At 41.7% G+C, this 19,076-nt stretch overlaps 2 protein-coding genes across 7 annotated transcripts in view; one reads left to right on the forward strand and one right to left on the reverse strand.

The window, feature by feature from the left end:
• Window positions 1–1,490: 1,490 nt before the first annotated feature.
• LETM2 (leucine zipper and EF-hand containing transmembrane protein 2) lies at window positions 1,491–11,974 on the reverse strand. Of its 2 annotated transcripts, XM_089538336.1 has the most exons (11): window positions 11,891–11,974; window positions 11,014–11,093; window positions 10,142–10,589; window positions 8,933–9,076; window positions 7,959–8,096; window positions 7,226–7,429; window positions 5,765–5,884; window positions 4,416–4,529; window positions 3,757–3,834; window positions 3,413–3,487; window positions 1,491–3,018 (listed from the first exon to the last, which is right to left on the reverse strand). In XM_089538336.1, exons 2-11 carry the CDS (start codon window positions 11,058–11,060, stop codon window positions 2,968–2,970), a joined length of 1,419 nt encoding a protein of 472 aa, XP_089394462.1. In that variant the 5' UTR covers window positions 11,061–11,093; window positions 11,891–11,974; the 3' UTR covers window positions 1,491–2,967. The 2 variants fall into 2 exon arrangements, with proteins under 2 accessions (XP_089394462.1, XP_089394461.1); XM_089538335.1 differs by lacking the exon at window positions 11,891–11,974 and having other exon boundaries at window positions 11,014–11,255.
• Window positions 11,975–17,516: 5,542 nt separating this feature from the next.
• The window catches only part of NSD3 (nuclear receptor binding SET domain protein 3), a 58,765-nt gene continuing 57,205 nt past the window's right edge, over window positions 17,517–19,076 (forward strand). For 4 of the 5 annotated variants that reach the window (XR_016282323.1, XM_089538343.1, XM_089538342.1 and 1 more), the window contains exon 1: window positions 17,517–17,882. The gene's annotated coding sequence lies outside the window, so the exon portion shown is untranslated. The remainder of the gene's footprint in view (window positions 17,883–19,076) is intronic. The other variant, XM_089538346.1, reaches the window with a different exon arrangement.

Consider the following 19,076-nt stretch of genomic DNA (forward strand, 5'->3'; position numbering starts at 1 on the left):
GGATGCCGGCCATGAAAGCCTTCGACTTCACATTTCAATAAAGAGTTGGGATGCAAAATGAAGACTCTGTAGGGAACAACCAAAACAAAAAGAACTGGGAAGTCCATTGTGGCACAGTGGTTTGAATATTGGACTACGACTCTGGAGATGAAATGTACTTGGTGACTTTGGGGAAGTGATACGCTCTCAGCCTCAGAGGGAGGCAATGGCAAAACCCCTCTGTACAAATTGTGCCAAGAAAATGATAGATTTCCATAAATTGGAAATGTCTTGAAGGCACACAGCAACATCTCAGGACATCCCCCGCAACCTTTCTGGATAAGCCCTGAGCCACAAAACTCATTGGGGTCAACCACTTTTCCCAGACTTGACCTCCCTTGCAAGGTTGTTGTGCACACAAAGTGGAAAGAGTCAATGTATTGACACTGGTGCTTCCTAGTCATATCTGATATGGGAGACTTAGAGCTATTTTTTCCTATTGTGCCAAGGACCAGCATCATATTTTTATCCATCAGCTACAATGGCTTTTCCTTTCCTGGAAAGTTGTTAGGGATTAGCAGATCAGGGATCGGTACAGGTAGTCAAAGTGGTGCCAAACTGAATTAATTCTGCAGTGTGGCAGCAGCCTAAGTTAGCTGATACCAATACTTTCATTTGGTATTTTCCCCACTCCATCAATGACTCTCAATGATGGTTCCTCAGAGAAATGCTGTGCTGCCCCCTGGTGAACATGAGGGGGAATGGTTGTCCATTCTTACACGTCTGTTGGGACAATAAAGAGAATTTAAAGTGGCTTTAGGGAGATCAACATCGGTATAGGAGGAGAATATCTGATGGAGATATGAGATCCTGCTAACATAATGATTCCAATGCTACAGCTATAACGAAGTTTCCCTCCTGGGAATATGCCTCTTGTGCAACATTGCAATTTTAAACTGCGCAATTATAAATTGGTTTATGACACTGTAAATATGCAACAGGGGTTGACCAATGTTAATATGACCCAGCAATTCATAAATACCAGGCCAGCCTGACCCATCCAAGCAGGGCACCTTGCCTGGCAGTTGTTAGATCAGCTGCTGTCTGCTGCTCTACAAACATCTCAAGCCACTACAGCTGCAGAGGAAAAAGCAAATAACTGTGAAGAATACTTTACCAGCAGGCTGTTCAGACCGATTTCTTCCACGCTGGTTTACTCTGCCCATTGCTTTGCAGCTGAGCGTGGGAAGGGACTCCTAACAAAGCCTACTAATTGCTGAAATACTACAGAAATTGTCTTCGGTGTTAGAGCTGCGATGGCTCTCACATGCAAAGCTAGGAACTTCCACCTAAAAGCTGCCCTCAGTGAATCCAACCATAGGGTTCATTTCAAGGTGTTCCCTATGGGGAGGAGCAGGTCATTTCATTGCATGAACCTAAGCAACTCACTTGGATGCCCCCAATGCAAATAACAAAGGCAGGAGACACAACAGCACAGTATGGCTATTTATTGGACCTACCCAGCCCAAACAGAGCTTCAGCTGTGACGTCTGAATGTAACAGATGCAGCACATCAAATATAAAAGCTGTCTCAGCTTGCTTTGAAAAAAGCAAGAAGCCTAGAATGCTCCTCCAACAACAGGCGTCACCAGGTCAGTCTGGTTGCAACACTAGCCCTAAGTAGACCAATGTACTTTAAATGTTACAGCAAGTTGTTGTTTTTAAAAATAAGTCAAATATAGCATTGCACAGGTAAAAGGAGAAGATTTCCCCCCCAATTATACATTTACCAGGAGGGTTTATTTCAAACCAAGGTAATGCTAAAATAGATGATCCTCTGTAAGACCATTTGAGAGCTAATGTCTTTTTTTGATGCAAGCCCCAGGTTGTTCATTGCCCAGCTGCTCAGCTGCATTGATACAGGCTAAATTGACCTTTTGGACCCCATAGCTTTAATTTACTGGGCTTACAACGACCTCAGAGTCCCAGCAGTAAAGACCTTTCAAACTCTTCCTCCTTTCTCAGAGGTACCTGTCATAGGCTAATTCACTTTCAAAATTCAAATAAAGCAGGTAATGAAGTTACAATTGATGTTTACCGGCTGGTTTGGATCCTTGTAGCTTAAGCCATACTTCAGCTGGAAACCCTTGCCATTTAAACTAAATTATGGCACAATCTTGGACTCTACCATGGCATTGGTCCTTTGTGCAACATGTAAAGGGTCACTGGAGTGGTGTGTTTTTCCCCCCAGACAATGAGAGAGAGTGGGGAAAACATTACAGGTCTATAGGCACTGCAAAGGGAAGCTCAATGGAATACTTCTGGAACGCCATACTAATGCAATAAATGGAATCACGAATGCCATTGGGACAACACTTACTCAAGTGGGATCATCCCACCGATTTCATGGAGGCTATGCACCCATGTTTGGAATAGTACACACCACTCCTTCCTTATACAGCGGTTAGTCCCAGAGTAGTTACTTCCAATGAAAGATGCCTAGCATCAGGCTGTAAATCAGATTAAAGTCCAAATATATCATCTTATGAGGTTAGGAAACCCAGCACTTGACTGTGTTTCCATATGAAAGTGCCCACTCCAAGTTCTGCCATCAGTTTGGCTTTTAAAAGAAAAGTTAAGAATAAATCACTGCTTTACTAAAAATTTAAGGAAATACAAATCTTAACGTCTGACAATATTGCCTAAGTTACAGTACATCTTGGTCATAGATTATGTACATATCTACAAAAATAAGTTACATTACACAAGGTAAAATAAATGGAGAAGTTGCCACTATACGCAAGGTGCTTTTCATCTGGTTTACATGTGGATAAAACCATCCAGATCATATCGGAGCAGTTCAGGGGGTCAGGAAAACTGTGCGTGGAAAGGGGCTCCTCCACAAGGAATGTCCATCCTCTGTGAACCCCAATCAGGTTCAAAGTGGAACTGTTTTTTCCACTGCCCAGGTCCATGCTGGGAGAAGAGCTAGACTCCATTAGCACTGGCTTTGCTGCTCTGAGAGGCTTCCAATTTTGTCTAGAAGAAAGAAAAAAGGGAAATATCAGTAACAAGAGTACCACTTCGGAACGATCATAGCAATAGTCACATCTTGATGCTGAGCCCCTTAACAACACTCCTAGGTTTTGTGTGCTCAGTCAGAAATCTCTTAACAAGCTATGGTACTATAAGTAGTATGTATCTACCAAGACTGGGCCTACCATTAGGGAAGATCATTTAGGGTACAATGAAAGGGCAGCAAATAGTTATTTACTTTATCAGTGTGGAGGAAGGTGTTTGTGGGATTTTCTGTCTCATAGAGCACAATAAGTTTTGGGTACTAAAGTTCTGGGTTTGTGGGGTGCCATCTGCTGCTCTGTCTCAGACAGCAACATGTCCTGGGGTGCTGCTGTCAACTGACATTAAAACTTACCTCACTTCCAGGAGGCTTGACTGATACCTCAGGGACTGGTAATTTCTCATTGGGCTGCACAATAAATTCTTCACTCTTCAATGGAGGGGGGGAAAAAGAAATTCACTAACAAGCCATAGGCTTCAAACCAAGATATGAGAAGAAGGGAAATATTACTGGATTTAAGCAATTTTGTTCTGAGACACAGATGCTGCACCTGTACTGAACCCACTCCACTGCCTGCCAACCAGGCAGACCCATTCATACCAATTTAATGCAGTAGCTTGTCTGTGAGCCAAATCTTTGCAGGATTATCCTCATGAGGGAACACATGCCAACAAGCACACACAAACACTGTCTCTTACCTTTCTTTCCTGCACTTTGGGAGCAGAATCCAACAAGGTTTCATGATCTTCAACATCTACTTCTTCAGTCTTCAGAGGCTGAAGAAAGAACAAAAAGCTTAGATCACCTCCTAGAAAAAATACTGCCTTGACATTGAGAAGCTGCCCGGTGAAAAAAATGAACTTTTCAAGCTACACCAATGTGAGCTTGCAGTAATACTCTCTGGGTATCAGGAAACGTAAAAAAGAACCATTGCTTGTACATTAAGCACAGAGAAAAAAAATTGTGCCAAGAATGAAAGTACACAACACAAACAACTTTCCCCCCCTTCTTACTTAGCTTCCTAGTCTTCATTCTTACCCCCTTTCCTTTACCTCCTTTGCTTCGCTCTCCAGCCCTCCCATCTCCTAATGTTCTGAAATATGTGCACACAAACACAGAGCACTGCTTAAATTAATTCTTAATTCTCCTACACATATTGGTGCTCCTGACAAATAATTGTGTGTTGTCTGAAGATAAGGAAGGAAGAGCTCTTCTTACTCAATGGGGGTTCTGTACCTCTTTAGAAATCATCTCCAGTATAGCTACCATATCTGTGGCTTCCCAACAGAGTCCTTTATCAGGCAACTGTGAGAGATGGCCAAGCCTGTGTGAAATCCAGACTGTAGATGCCACTCACCTCAGCTGCTGGAATCACTGGAATTGGTTTGGGCTTCACCTCTGTCAAGTACAAGGCACGGGAAAGCAGCAACAAAGAAGGAGGAACGTTCTCTCGAAGATGCAGATCAAGCCACTGTGCAAATAGAGAGGAAAATAAAGATTGTTCAAGAGAACTTTGACTTACGACTGCTATGGGGAAGGAAGCTGCTGGGAAACAGAGGTCTCTACAGAGCTGGAACATGGACTACCTTAGAGTGCATTCCTTTACGCTGATGTTCAAACAGAGGTCAGGGTTTAGACCCTTATTGGGCTACCTGCTTTCACACTCTCTATCACCAGGTCTATCTTACAAGAAGAGCCAGGTTTAAACTACAGAAACCATCCTATTGCATCCTTGCATTCCTTCCCAAAATAAACCAGCCAGACCCATAGCAGACAATGAGGTGCCTTCAGGAAACCTACAAGCAGGGAATGAAGAGCATCTGCATCTCCCTTTGCCATATCCTAGCAACTGGTATTCAGTGGCAGATATGTAGAGTGGAACATTTTCCAAGGAAACATTTTTTTCTGTGGAAATTTTTCCACATGACACACTACACACAAGAGAGAATTATATTTGCAATACAAATTATTGTTGCTGTGTGTATTCAAGTCATTTCCAACCTATGGTGAAACTTAAGGCACATCTATCACAGGGTTTTCTTGACAAGATTTATTCAGAGGGGATTTTGGCTTTAATTTTGTCTAAGGCTGAGAGAATTGTAATTTCTCCATGGCCACGTGGTGATTTGAATCCTGATCTCTCAGAGGCCTAATCCAACATTCAAACCTTTACACCACAGTGGCTCTCTAAAATCATACTCCAATAATTTCCACATAAAGCGTAGGCGGGTTACAGACCGCCCATTTGGAACGGCCACTGCCATTTTGTGCGTGCGGAGCGCGCACTAGGGTTAGGGGGGTGCGGAAGAACTGCCCCTTTCTAACCCTAGTGCGCGCTCCGCACGTACTAAAGTGCCCGTTTGTAACGGGCCGTAGAATATGTTTTAATATAACATTTCAACTAAATGTGCTAAATCTGACAGCATTGTCAGAGCACCGGAAAATTTCCCAGTTTCACTTTTCCAAGAAAACTCTTTCTGGTCCTACATGTTTCAGAAAACTGATTGCTGGTCAGCCACATACTGCCTCCTTGGAAGGTGCCCAAATCTTTTATGGCTAAGACTAATCCCAAGAAAAGTGAATGCAACCTTGTGCTTAGACTCCTTATGCACCTTGTATGCATCTGTAATAAGTAACATGTAAATGCTTCAGGTGGAAGGTTTCCTTCTTGGCTCTACACCTCATCCTCCCTCTTCCTTGACTTGCCTGGTTGAGTTGCTCTTTCAGCTGCTCCTCCGTAAGGCCCAACGATCTCATCCCTCTTGTCCTGCATGCGCCTTGCAGCTCAGACACGCTCAAGCCATTAACCCCTTCCCTGGAAATCATCTACACAGAGAAGAGAAATCAAGTTAACCTTGCTTAACTCTTCCAGAAATCAAACGCAATCCCTTTCAGCAGGCAGCACACTCTGAGAGAAAGCCATAAGCAAAGTAGGAAACAGTGCATTAAAATACTCTGTGTGATGTGGATGCCTAGGCATGATTTTTAAAGAAATAACTTCCATCTTAGTTTGTAAATTTAAGCAGATTTCTTTTTAAAACTCTCATGTTTCCATTAGCTGCTCAAGTTTAGCTATACCGACATTTTAGTGAAATGCTCTTTCAACAATTAAGCAACCAGTGGGTTCAAAGGTAGATAAGTCAATTCATTAACAACTCCGTAGGGATTAAGAGCCCTTTCTTACAATTCAAAACTGCAAGAACACACACTCAAAAGTCAATGGAAGCCAACAGCAATAGATGCTGAGGAAGTGTCACCAAATACTTTGGTGTTCAGTCTAACACCACTGAATGGTGTGACAAATCACAGATAAAGCTCTTAAGAACAAAGGGCTGTATTTTCACTCTCTTGTAAAACGTTTCCTACTTAAAATTTGACTCCTTCATTCTCACAGTCTCTTACCTAGCTTTTAATCATCTATGCCATGCATCTTAATGGTATTAACTGAGCTGTTTTGAATCTCACAGTGGACATATCTTGGCTGGGTTGGCTCCCCTCACATCTACTGGTTCAGCTGCTTCAGCAGCAGCAACTAACTGGTTAAGTGGCCTTGGAAAGCAGAGAGGTTGGAGATGCTATGGCACAGCTCAACTTGACCATACTGAGTGAAGCCTGAATGTAAACTGTGAGCAACTTTTAAATGGTTGAACTCCCATCAGCCTTACCTGGCTTGGACTGGTGAGAATCTCAGTCCAATTGCAGCTAGAACAGTGGTTCCCAACCTTCCTAATGCCGCAACGCTTTAATACAATTCCTCATGTTTTGGTGACCCAAACCCATGAAATTATTTTTGTTGCTACTTCATAACTGTAATTAAATAGGTGTCTTCCAATGGTCTTAGGCGGCCCCCATGAATCAATGATCTAGATAAAGACAACCTGCCCTTCCCTGGTTTACATCAGCTGAAAACTTCAAGGAGTTTGAACACATGACTTTGGATTTACCATTTTTAGAAATGGGGGTCCTGAAATACTGTCACTTTAAAGCAACAAATTCCTATTTCTGAGACTTGCACACATTTAAACTTATTTTAAACTCAAGTAGTAAATCACAAATCAGAAAAGAAGAATGACTGACAGAAAGGCAGATGGGGAAATAACTGAGACAAAGGGGGGGGGGATTTAACCATATTTATTATGCAACCTTCCCCCTCTCCCCCTTTCTTACTTCATCATCTGTTTTGATAGACCTGAGCTTCATCAAAAGCTGGAATCGGAGGAGGTTATTGGTGCCAATGGGTTGTAGCTCAAGCAGTTTGCAGAGGATGACCAGCTGTGGCCTCTCCAAGTGTTCCAGGGTCAGCTCATCTTCAAAGAGCTTGGAAAACTGTACAATCTCCTTGGTGCTGGGCTGTTGGCCACTGTGCCGAACCTGTACAAAGCAAAGGATGTCACTCTGTCTCCTTTCAAACCACAAACAAGTTGAAGAATTCAATCCTTATACAAGATCATCTGATACTATGTAATCTTTTGGATAAGATTCAAAATCTCTCTTGTGCTTATGAGGTTTTAATGGTACTGAGACTCTACTTTCTCTTCCCTCTGCTGGCTTTGCTTCCTTTGCCTTGGTTTTAGGCTGCTTTGGTACAAGGGGAAGGTTTTTTTCTGGTTTAAGAGTATCTTCTAAAAAGAGCTAAAGATTTTTCTGTTCCATTATAGCAAGTTAGGTTTTTAAAATCCACCTATAGTGTTGAAATGAAGGGACTGGAGTATCTTCCTCTACAGCAGTGATTCCTAACTTCGGTCCTCCATTTGTTATGGACTTCAGATCCCAAAGGCTCCAGCCAACTTGGCCAACAGTCAGGAATTATGGGAAATTAAGTCCAAATCATCTGGGGGACCAAAGGTTGGGAACCACTGCTCTAGAACTACCATTGCACGAATTAGTAAGTTGTTTGTACCCTTTGAACATATGAAGAGAACTGCTGAGTAGCGTCTGTTGTACTGGCTTTGTTCCTTCTAGCCAACTCTGCAATGGTCTCCTGTAAGAATTTGGCCAGTTCCAACTTCGCACTCAGTTTCTTCCTTTGCTTTTCTTCCTGAAAACAAACAACAGTCATTAAAAACAGCAGTCACTTAATGTACAATCCACATCTGGTCCTCCCCACCCTGGTGAGGTGGCAGCCTCCTGCCATCCCATCACGCTCGGCAGTACAGCGATACCCTTCTCTATTCCTGTAATTTCACATTACACCAAAGTGGCACACTTTATTGAAAATGAGACTCATGCTCCTGGAAACCTCCTAGGAGCACAGTTCTCCTTTAAAGCAAACTGGGCACTCTCCACATTCCTTGTTTTACACTAGCACTATACTTCTTCTCTACTTCCACGCAACTGTACCACTCAGTTTTTCCAGCTATAATCCCTAACAGGTTCTGGAAAAGGCCAAGACTGGCCCCTAAAACTGCCAAAGTTGCCCATCTATGTTTTAGAAGCCCTCCTCATTTATTCTTCCAACAACTCCATAAAGCAGAGCAATATAATTATCCTTTCACTTGAAGCCACTCACTCTTTTTCCCCAGCCATGTTGACAGTGATAGTTATTTTTCATAGCATTATCTTATAGTAGATCAGTTACTGACAGTGTTTCCAAAATGGGGGCTCCTCGCTCTAGCAATCAGAAGATACTATGCAGCTATTCCATCTTTTATCTCCCTGTAACAGATTTTCTGCCAACAAGGGGGGAGGGTGCAATAAAAAACAAGGAACCCTAGAAATGAAAGGGGCCTCATGGACCATATCCAACTCCCTGTTCAATCCATGGATTTAAAAGCAATGTAGGCCACTCTCCCTCCATCCATTTACTCTCCCAGAGTCTGCAGGCAGAGGTCAGGCTGAGTAAGGATGACTAGCCCAGGAAATACCATGGCTGACCTTTTTGGATTCAGTTTCAAATGTTGAGGGAAGCATCTCAGGAAACAGTTTCAGAAATACTGGTAACAGGAATTCCATAAAAGGTACAATGATGAACACCAAGAAGGGGACCAGCCGGAAGAGATCCGCAGATGTTCTCATCAGCTGCAGAGACAAAGACCACAAAGCAAAGTAGTACATTGATCTTCAGCCCACAAAGATAGCCAGGGAGGCCCTGAACCATAGAACAAATTTTAGGGAAGAACTATTCGCAAGAGTAAGGCCCTTGAACATGTAGATAGAATTGTCTAGAACTTCTTACTTCAAAAGGCTTCCCAGTACATATCTCTGCTTATTTGTTTGGGAAGCCAGGTAAATAATTCTCTTTAGGCAACTTTCCATTCTCCTATATTTTTCCCCCTTGGTCAGATTCCAGGAATATGGGTTTTTTAACCCACACCTTTCCTGCTTGAAAAAAGAAGTTGGATGGAGGGACAGAATCCTTCTTGTTTAAAAAAGAGATGTTCTTCCTGTAGGAGCCAGGATTACAATCCTCCTTTTTGAAAATGGGAAATATATATATCAAAATGCAGTAGTGGGCGGCTTTTGGAAGTCACAGAATGGAGTGGGATGAAGCCCATAGGCAACCCACCCAACTTAAAAAACAAACTGCCCTGATATTGTAAAGAATGATGCTGAATAATTTCCAACAGATTTACTTGAAAGAACTGAACTCTGCAAGAAAACAAAAAAATCCATCTAAACATTTTTTCAATGCAAGTGATTCAAAGTAGAATGATAAAATTAGAAATAAAATTAAGCTAAATTAAATTTTGAATCAGAATGACAAAACTTTCCATCTATTAAAGCAGTATAAAGCAGCAACTCTGAAGCCTAATTAAAATGTCATGTTACTCCATGTTTTAATGTTAGGCTTACCTGTGCAAGAGGTTCCATCAGACTAGTGACTAAAGAGGTGAAAAGAGAGACCCAGCCATCCATCCAACCCCCACCCAAACCCCCCACACTGCCTGCCCCTTATCCAGAAACAAATTGGGCAGTCAGGAAGGTTGTGCCCTTCCTACTTGGAGAAGGCTCCAAAAGTGGGCTTGTTTGCTTTGTCTAGTGGGTTGGAACCCACTGCTGAAGCCACCCATTCAGGAAGGAGAAACAGCTCTGCTGCACTCATCACTGCGCTCATCTACCCCGACATCATTCACCAGTGCTCACCCGTCGTCTTTCCCTCCTGGTGAGGATCTGCCCATGTAACAGTCTCCATACCATCCTAGCAGCAACTTTAGTGTCTATCCAAAGCAAGTGGAATCCATTGTAATAGTGTTTCACTTCATCTACAATCCTCTGTCGCAGTGATTTCTTAGCAACCTGCGCAGCTTGGTCCGCTGGAATCTTGGCTGCCTCATTGTCTGTTTTGGCAGTGCTTTGGTTAGGCGGAGGCTTGTCCTGAAGCTCTTGGTGCCAATAAGCCGATGTGTGTATCATACGCACAGATTTAGTTCTCAAGTGAGGTAGCGCAATGCCTTGCTGTGTGTTGAAGAAAAGCTGCTGGCTCACAGAGTCCTTCAGAGGTGTGCTGTTAAAGTGGGAATCCACTAGCTGGACAAATGCAACCAGTGGGGAAAATGGGGAGCAGCTGGAGTGGACAAGCAGATGAGGTCCCCTGTAAGGAAAAACAGACTTAATCTTTGCTATAACAAAGTACTGCAACTTCATCTGGAAATGGACACATCTTGGCATGCCTTGGTCACAAGTCCTTAATGGTGATGTACACAGCTGTGCACCACTATTGGGGACAACAGGGTTTGCCATGAGTGGATGCTCATATCCGAGGATGGCAACCTGCGGATGGTGAGGACTCTTTATCATTGTTCATGCATGTGAGTCTTAAATATATTTTCATGTGTTCAGTAGTCTCCTTATGAGTAGTGTGCCCTGAAAGTCCCATTTCAGTTTTTTGAATAAGTATATTCTGGCTATTCTGCCCCAAACTTAGATATTTCAGCTAATCAATAAGTACAAGGAAGATACACTTAACGTTAAACAGATACACTCACATGCTGCAATCCACAGAAACGCTTCCTTACCTGGACCTAGCGACTGCGCGGAAGACGTTATAGCAATAGATGGCCATGGTCCCTTGGAGCCGCTCTGTTGGGTCTATGGCCTGGAACAGGAAGAAAAGATGCATTGAGAGATGACTATTACTTTAGGTTTGCTTTAAAAAGATTCCCTCCACAAACGCAGCGATGAACAATGTGAATGGAAATCCACTGTATGCGCAGACACAGCAAGTTAGAGACCTCCAAGTACACACAGACACAACCACTGACACATGTTTCTAGATCCATGCAAGCACGCGTTCATACTATATAGATAGTACATACATACAAGTAAACTCACAGGTGTGTGTGTGTGCATATATGCATACATATAAACACACACATATACACCCCAAGTTGGAAACCTCCAAGCACACACCCAGAGACATAAACACAACCACACACACACGTTACCATATACACACATTCAGGCATACTCACAGGTAAGGAGGTAGAAGTGTGTGTGTGTGTGTCTATCTATATATACACAAACAACAAATTAAGAGACCTGCATGTACACACACACACACATATAAACACAACCACTCACACAGTATCTATATACATACATACAAACATAATCACAAAGAAACAAGTGTGTGTGTGTGTGTATACCAAGTTAGAGACCTTCAACAACACACACACATATATACACACAGATAGATAGATAGATAGATAGATAGATAGATAGATAGATAGATACACACTAAAGACCTTCAGCTACACACACATCTATCCATATCTATGTGTGTGTATATATATATATATATAAACTAAGTTAGAGACCTTCAGCTACACACACACATATATATATACACACACACCTAAAAACTACACAATGCTCCCATTTTCTCCTTCTTACCTGTTTTCCAGGGATGAATTACCCCTCCCCCACCCACAACAGGCCACTTCCGCCCTTCTTTCTTTCTCTTCCGGGTTATCCGTGTTTTCCAATCAGTTCAAGCGGCCCCGCCCAGGAAACAGGTAAGCGTGCCGCTCTAGCACTTCGCCTCTACTGCTCCCTCGCTTTGCTCTCCACCGCGGATGAGACCAGGCGGCTTTAAATCCAGCCAATCGGAACGCAGGACGGAGCCAGGAGGCGGGGCATAGCTTCAAAAGGAGCCAATGGCAGCAGAGATAGGGATGATTGAAGGCCTCCTCCTGCCCTCAGAGTTAAATTAGACTCAAACAAGGACTGTTGTTGTTGAGGCTGCATCTGCACTGCAGGATTAATGCAGTTTGACACCGTTTTAACACCCATGGCTCCCTGCTGTGGAATTCTGGCATTCTTAGTTCTGTGAGGTGTTTAGCCTTCTCTGTCAGAGAGCCATTGGGGCCACAGAAAAACTACAAATCCCAGGATTCCACAGCAGTTGAAAGTGAGGTGGAACTGCGTTAATGCTGCAGTGTAGATGCAGCCAAAGACAAGATATATGCGTCCATTTTAGCTTTAAAGCAGTCCTCAGGGTTACTATTTTAATCTTTAAAATTATTTAATTGTCTTTTTTTTAATTGTGTATTTATGTATTTTAATATTTTGCATTGTTTTTAAAAACTATTGTTTTATTCTACTTCTTTGCCGCCTTGAGTCCTATATTGGGAGAAAGGTGGGATATAAGAAAATAATATTTATTATTATTACTATTATTTATTAAACCACAAAACAAACAAGAAGACTAATACAGTCATAAAACTGGCAATTTGCGCTTTGTGCAAAAGTTTTGGTTTGAGCGTTGGACTCTGGGGACCAGGGTTCAAATCCCAGCTCAGCCATAGAAAGCCATTGGGTGACCTTTGGTGAGTCACGCTCTCTCAGCCTCAGAGGAAGGCAATGGCAAACCTCCTCTGAGCACATCTTGCCAAGAAAACCACATGAGAGGTTTGCCTTAGAGTTGCCATAAATCAGAAATCAGGCACACAACAACAACAACAACAAACAACGATGACATATGTTACTGGGATTACTAAAAATTACAAGTTTATACATTAGGCTTGTTCTGAATATTGTTGCATTTTTTTTTTTAATTTGTAAAATCTGTTGGAAAAATACGACAAAACAGGCTAAAAAGCACCATCCAAAAAAGAGAGAAAGGTTGTTATGACTCATTGCAAACCCAGCTGCGATCTGACTGAGAGGAACCACAGAGCCAGGGAAATGAAACTGGACAACCATTGAGGAGCTTCCAGCTAAGACTCCCCAGTCTCCAGGTGCCTCCGATTCATGAACGTTCCCACACTCCCAGTGTCCTTGGTTTTGGAGGAGAGGAGCCATAGAGGAAAACAAGCATCCCTGAAAGCCTGAAAGCAGGATTTCTGCACACTTTCCAAGAACAACAACATGACATCCAGGGGAAAGAAAACATATTTATCAAGCCTGAAGAATAGTCACAACACAGCAGTGTTGTGAGCAACACAGAGCAAAGAAAAGCCCGCTTATGTAATATTGAACACTCTTTCAATCCATGCCCAGCCTTTTTATGCCTCATCCCTCCATCTCTCATAAAGAATTTATATGTGTGTGTGTACATATGCCTTCCAGCTACCTGTCGACTTAAGATGACCCCACAAATTTCACAGGGCTTTCTTAGCTGGGGAATCCTCAGAAGTGGTTTTGCCAGGTCTTTGCTCTGAAAAACAGCCCACAGCTCCCATCCCAGTACTAAGTACATCTAAGTACGATATGACACAGTGTATGGTGCCTTGAGGGTATTTAGGCCACATTGGGCCCATACCGACAGGCCAAAATAAAGCTGCTTCGGGTCTCTTCGGAGGTATGCTGTTTAAATGACACACATTGTAAGAGGCCAGAAGCTGCACCAAAGCTGCACTCCAGCCCTTAGGACTGGAGCATGGCTTTGGCGTGGCTTCCGGACTCTTAGGGCGCATGCATCATTTAAATAGCATTCCTCCAAACTGACCCGAAGCAGCTTTATTTTGGCCTGTCTGTATGTGCCCATTGTTGTGGTGTGATTTTGTTTCTGATTTATGACAACCCTAAAGGTTTTCATATCATAGGGTTTTCTTGTCAAGTTTCTTCAGAGGGATAGTCAGCGTGGTGTAGAGGCCTGAGTGTTGGACTAGGACACTGGGAGACCAAGGTTCGAATCCCGGCTCAGCCGTGGAAATCCATTGGGTGAGTTTAAGCAAGTCACATTCTCAGTCTCAGAGGATGGCAAAGGCAATTTAGGCACTGCCTCCTACTAACTACTATGGCAAGGGGAAATATTTAACACCTACACACATTGACAATTGCCCATCCATGTGACAGAGCACAGGCTATGACACCACTGAGCCACCGATCACATAAAAACACTTAGGCAGCATACATTAAAGAATGATGGCTATTCCACTGATGCATCTCTCCCCACATCTGCAAAATTTGAGTGAAGCAGGAATAGACTACCAATGGTACTTAGCTGATACAATCTTGTCTGTCCGCTGCCCCACCACAGTTTGTTGGTGTCGGTTTGTTGCCTTGTCTGCCATTTTGACTGTTTGTATGAGTACAACCACCACTTGGGGAATGTCCCCCAAATTCAATGAGATTCACTCCCAAGACAGTGTGTAAAAGGAAGAAAGCAGAGGAATAACAGAAAGAGGGGAAATGCAAACAATTTCATTATTTTTCAATTCCAAACACGATAAGAACCAGGACACACTTCAATCCTTTTTGGTTTAAATTCGTTTACTCTACTTCTCTGGCAAGATCATTTCAGTAATATCAATTAATTGGGGGGGGGGGCTCCGTTTAAGAAAGCAAGGGCAACCTATGGCCATTTTCTAGGCCAGCCCTATTTTAGACAGGCTTCCACATTTAAATGTAATAATTCCTTCTGAGGAGTCTGACTATATCATGAACCCAGAAGACAAAAACCTTGTTTATTCGCTTGTGACAGTGGTTGCAAATGGAGAAGTGTGAGGATGCATATTCAGGCTCTGTTGAGAAAGTGAGAAACATCTCAGATCTTTTGCTCCTTTCCCTCGCTCCTTTATCTTGCTTCTTCAGCTGATTATTCTAGTAACAAGCAACTGTTTTCACACCTCGCCCAATCCACTTTCCTTCTTTTAAACAGCTATTGTAAATGCATGCAAATGCAATTCAGTGGTCCTTTCCTCCCACCCCTCCACAGTCCGGTTGGCTTAGAGATGCAAGAGATTTGATCTCCAAAGCTATTTACTTAGGGTGCTTGAGATCCAGGCAAGAATGGATTGAATTGCAAATAGCTCCCATCCGAAATTGCATTGGAACCATTGTAGGCATTCTCAGTTCTCTTGCCAGGATAGCAAACCTTAAGAAGCTACAATCAGAAACCAAGACAGATGCTGTGATCCATGACCCCCCTCTCCCCATCTTTCTCTTCTCTGTATACAATGCATTCATAATTAAATGCACTTTATTCCCTAATTAAAGCCATTTCCACATCTCACTGCTGCATGCAGTATACGTTTTAATTTAAAGATGTAAAACTGATCAGCCAGTTTAATTCCTGATTTGCTATCTTTACAAGATCCCATGACAGCCGCACATTTCTGGCTGCAAAGGGGAGGAGGAGGGAGCCGTTTCAGACATTCAGTCATTTGCTTCCTTCTGTTTCAAAACGGCATGTAATATCCAGCATTACCAAATACTGCCTTGCTCACGTCAGACAATATTTAATGAAGTTGAAGTCCTATGGGCACTTCTCTGGAAGTAACACTGTGCGGTGCCAGTGCGCATACCATTCTTAGGTATACCTTAAATGTATTAAAAGGTTCAGTGTAAGTACTGTACCTTAATTCTTATTTTAAGAAAAGAAAATGAACCATCCCATTCTCTGAAAGGTGAGAGCTTAATCTGACCCAAGAGAGCCTAAATGATGCGCCAAATACCTCCACTCTCTCCACCCTGGTGCATATTTTTTAAATGAGCAACAATATACTAAAAGAACAATAACAGATAAAAATAATGGCAGAGACAACAAACCCTCAGATGTGGTTAATTCATCGAAAAAGCAGGAATGAAACCATAACCCAAAGTAAGGCCCTGGTAATTATAGACAAAAGGAGCGTTCAGGGATCCTGGAAGACATCTTTCTGTAAAAATTTAGATGAGATCGGGGGGTGTCTAGAAACCAAGGCCCGCTGGACATATTCAATAAGTGGGTGCCAAATCGTGGGGAAAGTCAATCCAGAGTGTGAGCCTGGATTATTATTACTGTCTGCAATTTTCTCCATTAGCCACAGGTCCCTAAGTCTGGTCCAGCGATGGCGAACCTATGGCATGCGTGCCAGAGGTGGCACTGAGAGCCTTCTCTGTGGGCACATGTGCCGTCGCCCCAGCGCAGAGTTTGCCAGAGTTTGTTACTAGAAAGCCAGAGGGACACGGCACTTTGCAATAAATAAGTGAGTCTTGGGTTGCAGTTTGGGCACTTGGCCTCTGAAAGGTTCAGCATCACTGGATCATTATGGTGCATCATTTGGCCTTTTTGGATGCCTGGGTGGGCAAATAGCAGTAGTAGTGTTGGCAGCCCTTTGGCACTTCTGCTCAAAGGAGTGCCAAAAGAGTAGAAAGAGTCAGTGCTTCTTTAAGTTTTCCTGGCTGGGACAGACTCAGCTCTCACATTTTATCATTGTACTCAGAGAAGATGATGGCTCCTTTTATGATGAGAGTTAATACTCTACCTTAACTCTTGACTTTACATCCTTTTTGACCTGCGCACATTTTCTTAGCCTCTATGTATCACACAGCCTCCATTTACCATAGTCTCCTCCTCATTCATCCAGCCTTTAGGGAAAGCACAAACAGTTATACCAACCAGAGTTTTCTAAGTCCTTTGCCACCATTTCCCCTTTGCTCCATCCTAGTTTACATCCTTTACTATAAAACCCCTCAATTTTACCCTCGACTTATTCATGGGGCATATCAAAACTCATAATTTTGGCCCCCAAACCTGCCCTCGACTTATACATGAGGCAGACTTATACATGAGCATATCTGGTAATAGGAGGATATTGTAGAAAATTGTAATATTTGCATATATTTAAATAGATTTAAATAAAGCCGCCAGTGGCATATATTCTACGAATATAATTAAAGATAATACATATTAGTACATGTTAAAACATTCAATGAAATAAGGAAGACAACAAATTAAAAGGATGTCAGATATAATATTTAATAATTTAATTAATGTAATAATTAAATAAATTATAGTTAATTAAATTAAATAATCAAATTAATTTAAGTATAGTTAATTAAATTAAATAATTAATTTAATTTAATTATAATTAGTTACATTAAATTAATTAAATCTAAATATTTAATATCCTCCCCCCTCAGCAGCCTTGGTTAGAAAGGAGGGCAAAGTCCCCTCCTCAAGAAGCTCCCCAAGGCTGTCAAAGGGGAGGATAGACTACATTTCCCGGCATGCACTCGGTGCGCGTCATAGCGCGTCACAGCGCGCTCAGCCAATCAGCGCGCGCCTTTCTCCGGCGCTGCCTGTGTGTGGCGCTGCTTTGTGTGCGTGAGGAGAAAGCGGAGGCGGAGGCCGAAGGCGGCAGCGGGAAGGAACAGGGCCGAGACGGGGGACTCTGCGTGAGGCAGCCAGGCCGCTTTCCCTCCCTCCTTACGGGGCTCCTTGAGGCCTCTTTCCGGGACGACGGCGGCGGCCGTGCCTGAAGCCGCGCTGGGAGGCCGGGAAGGCGCGGAAATTGAGGCCGGGGATCGAGCGCGGCCTACTGCGGGGCCTGGCCCGCCCCTTCCCGCCGGGCCCAGCCTGGCTCGGCCCTCCTCCTCTTCCTCGGCTCCCGCGTTTTGTGTCTCGGCTGCCATCGGTCCGATACGGCGGGGGGAGTTAGAATGGAACAGACTGAAGGTGAGAGGAGGAGGGGCGGAAGGAGGGAGCAAGGGGCGGGGCCTCAGAAGGGGTGGGAGGAGCTTGGGAAGGGGGCGGGGTTTGTATAAGGGGCGGGGCTTAGGGAAGTTCAGTCTTTAGGGAAGCTTCCCAATTCATACTTGAATTATTAGCATTACTGTATTATTATTATTATTATTATTATTATCATTATCATTATCTATCTGTGTTTGTTGTATTTTAAGATATATATTTTAATGGTGTTATTTTTGTTTTCTTAGATTGAACACCTCAGGCAGGCTTTTAATTTTTTAGTTTTGTTTTTATGTTATTATTATTTTATCATTTTACTATTATTATATTATTATTATATATAGTATTTATATATATATATATAGTTAATATATTATAACATCTAATATATATAATATAGATTATATTAATCTATTATATTATTATATATTTTGTTATTATTATTATATCTCTGTGTTTGATGTATTTTAAGATAATTTTTAATGGTGTTATTTTTGTTTTCTTCGATTGAACACTTTAATTTTTAACTTTGTTTTCATTTCAGTATGTACTTGTTTACAGCACTTTATAAATTATTTGTTTTTATTTTATTATTTTATTATTATGTTATTATTATAATATTGTTATATATAATTTATATAGGATTATATATATAATATTATAACATATTATATATACATTATATTAATCTATTATATTATTATTATATATTATATTATTATTACATATCTGTGTTTGTTGTATTTTAAGATTTTACATCTTAGGCAGGTTTTTAATTTTTTAATTTTATTTCTGTATATACAGCGTTGTGCAAAATTTGCAACATTTTATAAATAATATATATAGTAATATATTAAATGTTTATATGTAAATAATATATATAATGATATATTATACATTTATATGTTAATAATGTATATGATAATATACATTTTTATATATATGTAAAATACTGTGTATTATACTATATATAGTATATGCATTATTAATATGTTGTATAATATTATATGTAATATCAAATATAATGTATAATAATATTATATGATGTATATTATTATTATTATATTATACATAGACAAGGAGCGAAAAACACTGGATGAAGCTGCTGCAGTTGCAGCTCATTATCTGGAGATCTATGGAGATATATATATATATATATATATATATATACACACACACACA

The sequence above is a fragment of the Sceloporus occidentalis genome, unplaced genomic scaffold (assembly GCF_023333645.1).
Source record: "Sceloporus occidentalis isolate IW3139 unplaced genomic scaffold, rSceOcc1.0.p SCAF_9, whole genome shotgun sequence".
NCBI lineage: Eukaryota > Metazoa > Chordata > Lepidosauria > Squamata > Phrynosomatidae > Sceloporus > Sceloporus occidentalis.